The 10,693-nt window shown below is 37.3% G+C and overlaps 1 protein-coding gene across 1 annotated transcript in view; it reads right to left on the bottom strand.

Moving 5' to 3' along the window:
- Window positions 1-4,591: 4,591 nt before the first annotated feature.
- Window positions 4,592-10,693, bottom strand: part of LOC132835556 (uncharacterized) — a 207,312-nt gene continuing 201,210 nt past the window's right edge. The window contains exon 9 of the mRNA XM_060854836.1: window positions 4,592-6,680. Within this exon, the coding sequence (XP_060710819.1) occupies window positions 6,520-6,680 (161 nt within the window). The 3' untranslated portion in view covers window positions 4,592-6,519. The remainder of the gene's footprint in view (window positions 6,681-10,693) is intronic.

Below are 10,693 nucleotides of genomic sequence, written 5' to 3'. Positions count from 1 at the left end.
ATTAGTGGTGCTGGAAAAGCACAGCAGTTCAGGCAGCATCCGAGGAGCAGTAAAATCAACATTTCGGGCAAAAGCCCTTCATCAGGACTTGTGGAGGTATCTAAACCAAATGAACTGTGGCAGCTCACCACCAAATGTCTAGGGGTAATTAGGGGTGGGTAATGAATACTGGCCCAGGTAACAATGCTCACATCGCCTGAAAGGATTTGAAAATAAAGCTGAGAACTGGCCAAAAGCAATTCAGTATGTCATGGCAGATAATCTCGGCTGGGAACATGATTCACAAGGCTTATCTTTTTGGGTGAAAGTGACATGCCAAATAACTTTATTACTCTTCCTCATCTCGACACACAGGGTGGTAATTCCATTTCAGAGTCAGATTCCTGTTGTCATGGTTATATTTAATTCCTCAGCTTGTAGTGCTTTTGCAGTGCAGAGATATGTTGCAAGTTCAACATATTAAGAAACGAATTGGCATTGCTGAAGTTGCTGCTGTCGAAAGGTTGAACAGAGATAATACAGAGGCACCCACTTTGCCATGTCTCACTGCAAGTGTTGTGGGAAGGGATGACTGAAGGCAGGAAGGCTTTGTTCCCTGCCAGCGGCAACAGAAAGCCTGCAAAGCTCACTCAGAATACTTAGCTGGAGGTGACTAACAAAGTCAGCAATAGACAAATGGTGAGGAGGAACTGGGAGCAGTGCCGTGAACAGTTCAATGATCTACATGGCTATGGAAACATAAATCCAAACATGGACCAAGATGGCATGCTCTCTGATCAGCAGTCACCAGAATACAAAAGAGAAGAGCATCTTCTGGGTACAGAGTTCTCCAGACCATGGGAGAGATGTGTGCTCAGCAGTTTCTATGATCGACTGACAGAAATCAGATCCCTAGTACTGCTGGACAGATTCTGCATTGTAAACTGCAGCAGTGGATTTGAAAGGCTGAGTGCTGTCCCCGAACAGGATCTTTTTCATCTTGCAGGCCACATGGAAGTTGAACACGAGGGAGAGAAGATACAGAAGCCACAGCTAATGTTTCTGGCAAACTTTCCTAACTGACCTTTCATAAAAGTATCAAGGAGGCTTAGGGAGAAATGGAATTCCATCACAGACTCAGTGAAACCATCTCATCATCTTCAAATTCAGAATTTGCATGGCAATAGTATGGTGCAACAAACTGTCATGGTATAAATTGCCATTTCATTGTGAATGCTATGAAAACAATGTCTTAGTGCTTTGTGCTCATTCAATGAGTGAGCAATCTCATGGGAGAGCCATTTAAGCAGCAGCCCTCAGAATAGATGGAATTCAGGCTCCACCCTGTAGCATTCTCTGGTCAGTCACACTAATGGAGCAACAAAGCAAGGAGTTTGTGCCAGTTTTGCTTTTGCTAATGCTAATGTTTAGAAGGATGAGAGGGGATCTGATTGAGACGTATAAAATTATTAATGGATTGGACACTCTGGAGGCAGGAAGCATGTTTCCACTGATGGGTGAGTCCAGAACCAGAGGACACAGTTTAAAAATAAGGGGTAGGCCATTTAGAACAGAGTTGAGGAGAAACGTCTTCGCCCAGGGAGTGGTGGATATATGGAATGCTCTGCCCCAGAAGGCAGTAGAGGTCAAGTCTCTGGATAATTTCAAGAAAGAGATGGACAGAGTTTTAGAGATAGTGGAATCAAGGGTAATGGGGATAGGCAGGAACAGGATACTGTTTGTGGATGATCAGCCATGATCATAATGAATGGCCTACTCCTGCATCTACTGTCTCTTGTCCCTCTAGTGATCAAGAGAGATGGGAAATGGCTGAGGTAAGAACATATAATGATGAGAGGGCTACTCACTTTGATATCACTCAAACATATGGCTCAGCTACCTATTTAGTGACTGTCCGGTGGGTTGGCTCTCTCAGCTCTTGCAAACCCTTTTTAAACTTGGGACACTCCAGATCCGTGTTACAAAACCAAACACCACTAAGGGCCAGGTATAAGCAACCACACACCTACAATTCCACCAACACTCAAATAAAAATCTCACTACCACAGTGCAGTCTAAAAGACTTGGAGGCTTACCTGAGATGTGCTTTGCCTCATTGCTAATCATAAAAACAAAACTTGGAAACACACACCAGCTACTGCAGCATTTTGGAGGAGAGTTAACATTTTAGGTCTGTGTCCTCACACTGAAGGTTGACATGAAATGTACTGTTTCTCCCTTCTCAGATGCTGCTTGATCTGCTGAACACTTCACGTTTTTATTTCAGAATTCCAGTACAGGTAGTATTTTACTTTTGTTTGACCTCATTAACACTGAGAATTAATTTGGCTGAAAAGAAAAAAAAGTTTCTTAACAAAGGAATGTGAAAATTAGGCTGCAAAGGCATTTTAACTGTCTTGAACACATTCTACGTTTGGCCGCAAGCATAAATACAACAAATTGTCTGGCTGGCTTAGTCTGAATTGAAATTTGAGTTATTTGAGTTAGATAAGACTAAAACTAAACTCTATTGAAGAAAGAAGAATGAGTTCAGGGTTTGGAAGGCTCTCCAGTGATAGGTTGGCTCTGATAATGTACACCCACCTGCTCCATGGGGAACAGGACCTTGTTCCAGGAGACTGCAGATGTCAGAAATGCCTTAAAGTCACATAGCACAGAAAAAAGACCCTTCCTTCCAACTCATTCACACTGAGCGGTTATCCCAATCTGACTTAGTCCTCTTGGCCCATATCCCTCTAACCCTTCCTACTCATATACTCATCCAGATGCCTTTTAAATGTTGCAATTATACTCACCTCTACCACTTCCTCTGGCAGCTCATTCTATTCACGCACTGGCCCCTGCGTGAAAAGGTCACCCTTCAGGTCCTTCTCAAATCTTTCCCCTCTCACCTTAAATCCATGCCCTCTAGTTTTAGATTTCTCTACCCGAGGAGAAAATCCTTAGCTGTCCATGCCCCTCATGATTTTATAAACCTCTTTAAAGGCCACCCCTCAGCCAACACTTCTTTTTCAAAAAAAAGTTAACAATAACTGTATTCATATATCAAGTTATAGGCAGAAGAAAACATCAAATTTAATCCTGAGATCACAGCATAAAATTACAATCTCCAATTGTGCTGGCTTATTCTGTTAAAAGATGTTGCATTTTTTATTGTAGAATTCTCACATTTCCACTGATGTACCTCTGAACTCTAGTTGTTGTAAGTTAGGCAAAACGTAGATATGGAATCGAGCATGCCACATGTATCATTTTAGCAAAATCAGGTATGACAAAACTGTTCAGGCCACAGGGAAGTAGCAGATGGATCTACTGGACAATTCATGATTTCTTTCTGCTAAACTTTAAACCAGAAGGAGCCAGGATTGGTCTTTTTTTTTGGATTATATCCCAAAAAATCCCTTTGATGTCTTAATCTGTGACAAAATGTGACCACACACAGAAATAACCTTGTAGATTTTGCTCTTGCTATATGAATACAGTTATTGTTAACTTTGTTTTGCTAAAGAAATGCACAGATCAATCAGCTATTTAAACTTTACTGTTGTCAAGGAGTACTCCACCTGATGCTGCCTGATCTGAGGGTTTGCATTTTGTTATGTTCGACTGCCAGCAACCACACTCCATTTTGCTTCTGTGTTATCTAAAACTCAATTACCCACATTCTATTCGATATTAAGCCTTGGTTATCTATTGTTACATTAATCTCTACTGGCTCCTCCACAGCTCAGGAAACTGACATAAAATTCTCCTAGTTCACAATCATGATCATATCCAACTGTATAATCTTCTCCAGCACTACACTTCACGTGCATAAAACAAATTTACTCATTGTAGTTGCTCCACAATTAGTGCATGGTGTGTTCATCATAGCTTTGCTTTGCACAATACTTTTCCTAAAATCTTTAACTTTGTTTCAGTACCTTCAATACTGACCACTTTCAGTTATGTTTTCTATCCTTTGTTTAATTTCCATTCTTAGCTTAAGTGTGAGCCTTAGATTCAAATTACACAATCAAATTATTTCATTCATAACATAATTCAAACCAGTTAAATTACAGGATCTTCAAACCTCCACATTGTCAGCGAATATAAACTATGAACTTGTTGTTTATCTGTTTGAACTGTTTTTGTAATAGGTTGATAAGAGTCCAAAGAGCTACTTTCTTAATCCCAAAAACAAAAATCCATATTTCTTTGAAAACATACAGGCTTATTACTGATTTATTTTCTAATCAGGTAAATGCAATTTAGAATAAAACAAAGTTATTTTAAATGCTCAGTAGCATGAGGAAAACAATGAAGTTAAAAACAAAAAGGCACCATGAGAGTCAACATATTATTTCTAACAAAATACAAGTAAAAGAAATACACAGCAGAATGAAGTAGCAACATTATCATCTAATTATCAAATGTCCATGCTTAAATTTGGAGGAAAGTCAATTCTATAAATATGTTGAAATATTTTGCATATTGATATTTTAGAATCGAGATAAACTATTCATATTTTGCATATTCTCTCCAAAAATTATTCAAATACACTTTGTTATAATTCAGTAAATGATGTGCAAACCAAACAATAAACACGACGGAATAACTTTTATTTAAAACATTTTACAGTCATACTTTAAACCACTAGCTTGCATCATTAATCAACCACAAACCAATAAGAACATTTAAAAATTGCTATATGAATTCATAACCAATGCTTTCATTCTTTCCCTGGCCTCAACTAAAATCAGCTTAAAACTAACATTGTTACATTTTATTTCGTTAAATAATTTCAGTAGAAAAGAGTGCTTTGTGTTCAACAATGGCGAAGTCAATAAAGGAATGGAAAATATTTTTAAATAAAAAAGCAAAACCCTTTCATCTATATGAAAATTATTCATGTGCATTTGGTGCAAGCAGTGTTTTAGTGCCTCTCTCTGCTCTGAAGTGCTCATCTAACTTATCTAAACCATTTTTGTGCATTCACAGCTATTAGAAATCCATACACTAGGTGATTTATTTATTCACCTCAGGCTCTTAAAACCATTATGGGCCATTGGCTTAAGGAACTGATTCCAAAGCGATAGAAAAAGAGCTTGTTGTAAAATTAAATGAAAATGAGTCACAATTTGACCATATTGCTCAATCATATTTGACATTTTGAATGATTTATTATTCACAAAATTTAAATATTGAACCCATTATTAAAAACTCTGCCATTAGGCTTTGACTATGAAACAATGCTTTGCTCCTTCTTGGAACTGAAGGGGTCAAAGATCCAATGGGACACAAGTGGCTCATGAATTCAAACAATAGTTTAAATAACCTGAAATACTTATTTGGCTTTTAAGCACTGGCATAATAATTTTGCTTTTGGCAGTCTTTCAACTCAACCAATCAATACTTGAAAGTTATTAACTTTAATATTTCAGAACTGCAGCATCTAAGATGTAATTATGTTAGCCACAAAAATTTGTTAAGGATAAAATGAGCTACCATGTAAAGAATGTTGAATTGTTGGTGTATACAAATGAGGCAGCTAATTCAAGGGGAGGAGATGGCCTTGTGGTGTTATCACTAGACTGTTAACCTAGAGACCCTGGTAATGCTCTGGGGAACTTGTTTCAAATCCTGCCATGGCAGAAGGTAGAATTTGAATTCAGTAAAAATCTAGAATTAAGAGTCTGCTGACTATTGATGGGAGGGGAGGGAAAAATAAACTGGCTTTTTCTTCTGCCTTACCTGGTCTGGCCTACACAGCTATGAGGCCAACTCAGAAATTGCCCTCTAGGCAATAAATGCATTTGTTGCTGGCTTAGCATGTGATGGCCTCAGTCCGCTAATGGCTAAACAAACAAAAGGTTCACGCCATCTCAAATGCCAGAAAACATTCGTATAACTCAGCGCTGGAAAGTTAATAGACCGTAAACTAATAATATTTGCCGAGACAAATTACATTTCATGAATTAAAACCTACTGACTTATTCAAGAACACTTATGCAGCTATGCAAATTAGTCTGAAACAAGTGAAACTGAAATGAGTAGTCTTCTGAACAGTTCTTTCCATTTACCTCTTCTGGTTTAAATTGGTTAGACCACCAAAACAAAACATGTATTCTTCAGGTAATCTCTCACTGATGGTCCAAAAGTAACCAGTGTCAGTCCAGCAATGGCAACATTCAACTTAATAATGTTTGCAAAACAAAAGCAGTATATATAAATAGATGCACATATATCTATAATATATAAAATATATTCCAACTGAATAAGGAGCTACAAATTACATGTTGATCAAATAGAACATAGAACAGTATAGCACAGTATAGGCCCTTTGGCCCACAATTTGTCAATAAATTTTAAAACTTTCCAACCAAAGTAGCTGAAATATAAAATAATGGTTATGTAAAAATCTCATTTAATCTTAAGTGGCCTCAGTTCTCATTTCCTATGAGGCTTTATCACTGTATTTTTTTTCCCATTTCACAATAGCCATAAGAACCAATGTTGACAGTAAGATCCTCCTGCTTATCACTGCTGCATTGCAGCGTTGCTTATAGCCATTTCCCTCTGTATTCTGATTTGTATCCCTGGATGCGACAATAGTTCTTTTATTTGATTAAGTTTGCACAGTACTGTAATGGTTTCTTTCTGCAGAGCATTCCTAATTACGTCAGAATCACGCTTTTTCCCTGAAGAAGAAAAGATAAAAATGTGTTTCATTTAACAAAAGCTGACTTGATTCTACTATTTATGATTCAAATTTTCTAAAAATGTAGAAGAAATGTAGACTATGTCACAAACACAACCATCATTATAAATAAATTCTGGTAGATTCCATGCACATAAACCAACTCAGCTTACATACAGTAGTTTTGTGAAATGAATAAATCCACTTCATCTTTTGCAAGAATTCAAACAGGTTTATATATGGACTATTTTCAATCATTTTAGATTTATTTTGTACTGTGTTTCACTCCCTTTGCTGCTTCAATAAAAAGAACTGTAGTTGTACAAATTAAATCCATGAAATTGGTGACATTAAGAACCAAATCAATATTTCGATATGCGAGACCCTTTTGACACTCGAGGTCCAAACACACGATTTAGCAGACGACCACTCTTTCCTGCTGTTGATTTGAGGAACCTTCTAAGGATAAATGTATTGGTCTTTGTTATTTTCATTTCAATTAAATTTTTCTCCCAGCTTTTTCATCCTCGGCATTCAATGCTTGACATAGTGACCATATGTTTTCATATAAATACTCTTTGCTCACACTAAACATGTGCTTTCAAATGTAACGTTTTCATTTCTTGTTCGCATTGTTTGAGTCAATGTCAGTAAAGGTAATTCTCTTCCCGTTCCAATTTGCTTTAGTTTGTGTTTCCTCTAGGTATTGCTGTACAGCCTTAATCACAGCGGTCTCCACTAGTTGTTTACTCAGACTGACCAGTTCTTCCTCATCAGGTTCTTTCTTTTGTCCTACACACCACAACAAACAAAACAAGTCAGGAACCACCTTCAGAGCAGGGCACACTAAATTCTTACCACATTCAGCTACAACAGTTTGCATTTATACAGCACCTTCAAAGAAAAAACAACACAAGGTGCTTCACAGAAGTACAATATAAGTTCTAACTTATGTTAAAACCTTAGATAATCAACTTCTCTGAGAAAGAGCTAGGACAATATTGCACATTTTGTCATGTCAAGATTTAGTCACTGGACGATGTATTTTTGTTCTTCAAAATTTTGGATCCAATACTAAATGTCACTTTTTTTATAAAGCAGATCAGGGTTAATGGTGAGGGAGGTCAGTATTGAGAAATGAAGATGTTCTCATTTTAGCTGCTAAGTGTTCAGTATCATTCACTCCTTGCTCTGCAACAGAATATTTATCTCCCCAGTTGAGATTATGGGCTGATTATTTCACGCCACCTTCTAATGCGCTTTTTATGTTGAGGCACAATAACTAAGTTAGGTGGCTAGCCTGCCACCTTCTCACCCATGCCCAAACACAACCGCAATGGAAAAGGTGGACAGATGTTGAAGTCAGTAGTCCATCCACCACAGATGAACAAGCTCAAGTGATTCCAATAAAATGCTGCCTGAGACATGGCTGGCATGGTTAGCTTGTTTTTAATGACCTCCATGAACAAAGGCAGGAAGCAAAGAGTTCACTTCATTTGGAGGATGCAATAGGCGCATTAGGGGCTTCCCCTCTTTCTTCCACTCCACCTGCCTGAGAAACCTGTCCCTGGGGTCTATGAACCCTCTTCATCCAAAACTCCAGCACTTATCTTATCAGGGCAGCCACGATCCTCTTCAGGCCTCTCCCTGCAGTCAGGGTAAGGGTAAGGGTAAGAAATCTGTCTAAATGTACTTTTCTGCCCTTTAGGTTTGAGGTGAATGCTTAAGCCTCAATAACAATTGCACTAAGACTGACAAAATTAACTTTATGTCTTACAGGCATTAAAGAAAGATACTTCATCCCATTAGTCTGGACTGGTTTAAACCATGGCAATTGTGTGATTACAGATGGAAGGGGCCACTCTGTAATTGTGCCATTCAGCTTTCCAATAACCTGAGTCTTATGAAAAAGCATACAGCTGAGTTGTCTTCAATGCAGATGTCGAGATTTATAATCTGATATTGTACAAATCTTATGCAATATCACGTAGGGGTTTGAGGTAATCAACAGGAATTTACATTAAGATTCAAGTCCTGGATTCTAAACGTCTTTTTATTGAGCAAACATGATCACATGGATTGTCCTTCACACCATGTAAAATACAGCCTTGCAGGAATTCATCTCTCAATTCTTTTCTTTAAAAATTTCAAATATGTCCTCCATGAAGAACAGGCTGCTAGTCAAGTCGTCTTTTAAAATACATTCTCAAAAATATTTTAAAAGATCATGCAATAAATAAATAAGCACACCTCAATCAGGTTTTATTATCAATAATATAATTCTCAAAAAATTATGTTACAAATTTATCAATCTAAAAATATTAAAACAAAGAAATCTATCAAAAATGTTGCCTTTTCATGCTTACACTTTCAAATAAGAAGCTGGATATGGAAATCCAACAGAATCAAGTACACAATTACCATATAAGAACTGGACCAAAGTGACCAGGACAATATGTATCTAAAGTACAACAGGCATTGAAAAAGGATTTAAACAAAAGGAACAAAGTTATCTAAGCTTACTGGCATCACCTAAGTGAGATATTATGACAATGCAGTATTGATCTGCAATATAGTTGATATCAATATAAATGACAGTGACAAACGTTGAAAAGACAAACTTTTGGTAAATAGACTGTTCTCGATTTGTGACCAGGGTGAGAGATGACTACACTATTCACTCAGTACCACACTTTGAAAACAAATTAGTTCTTCATTGGAGAACTACTCATTTCTCTATACTTACCTAATAACGTGACAAGTTAATCTGAGATAAAACAATTTAGTCACTTCTGAAAACAAGAAATTTAGTAGCATGTGCATTTCAAATTATTAGTTTAGCATACTTCTGTTTCCTACAAAACAATTCACATCAGGACAAACACATTAAAAGCGTGCATGAATATCCTAAATATTGCATCACACTACTTAGGAGTAACTGCAGGTCAGTACAACTATCCTTTATTTAGCATCTTTAGTGTATTCCTAACAAATCACATGCGAATGGAAACATCCTAAACAAAAACCTCTTCCCCATAAAAAGCTTGAAATATGGGTGGGTTACAGTCCTGACCTGTAATGTTTACATGAAGATCTTTTTGATTGCTACAATTTTACTGAATAAAAAATTCTCTTTTTACTACTCTTGCTTAATAACTTACTGCTTTTAGTATCAGACTCTAATTCACTGCTATTAAGTCAGTTGTTTACCATTCCTCTCGCTCCTTCTGGCATGACAGTTCCTATTCAGCACTTTCCACTTCTGATCCTCTCCTGCTCAGTGCCCTTGCTGCTTCTATCTCCCAGCTCCTTTCCACTCACAATTTTTCAGCTACTTCACTCTTCCAAACCATCCCCATTTGCCATTTTCCTCTCCTGACTCCCTCACAGGTTCTGTTTTACCCACCACCTCCTGCCCAAACTCTTGCTTCTGGAGAACAGTAATAAGCAGGAAGCAATGAAAGTCCAGGAGGAGGAAGTGCCACTGAGTTTAAAAAAATACAAACAACCCCGTCTGCATGCTTGAACTAACCACATGAAAAATAAAATAGAGGCAGTTCTATTTGTTTTTTTTGTTTGTGATTTTGTAATTTGCAGATCATGCTAAGACATAAAAAGGCATTATTAGAACATATTTTATATGTATAAGGAGGTTCAAGTCAAAAACTAAAACCAAAGATCATGTTTCTCAAGAGAATCTGGACAGTAAGGTTAGACGAATTTACATATACTTATTGGTAAGTTTATCAATTTTGGTGTTTTTAGAAGAAAATAAACCTAATGTTAGATTTAAAAGTGCTGTTTGAATGAATGAAGACAAGGAGAAAGTAAGGATTTATATAGTGCCTTTTCAGAACATCCCAAATGCCCTTTGCAGCTGACAGTTTAAGCAATTAGAGGCAAATTGTAGGCATAGCTAGAAAATTGGGGGCTTGATAGATGACAAACAGCAGGGGGAGGAGTAGGCTTTAGTTGGAAGGATGTGACTAGTGCGCCCAGTTAGTTAGGACCTCA

This window comes from Hemiscyllium ocellatum, chromosome 3, assembly GCF_020745735.1.
Source record: "Hemiscyllium ocellatum isolate sHemOce1 chromosome 3, sHemOce1.pat.X.cur, whole genome shotgun sequence".
Classification (NCBI taxonomy): domain Eukaryota; kingdom Metazoa; phylum Chordata; class Chondrichthyes; order Orectolobiformes; family Hemiscylliidae; genus Hemiscyllium; species Hemiscyllium ocellatum.
The sequence above is the reverse complement of the archived record's forward strand: the minus strand, read 5'-3'. Positions and strand labels throughout refer to the sequence as shown.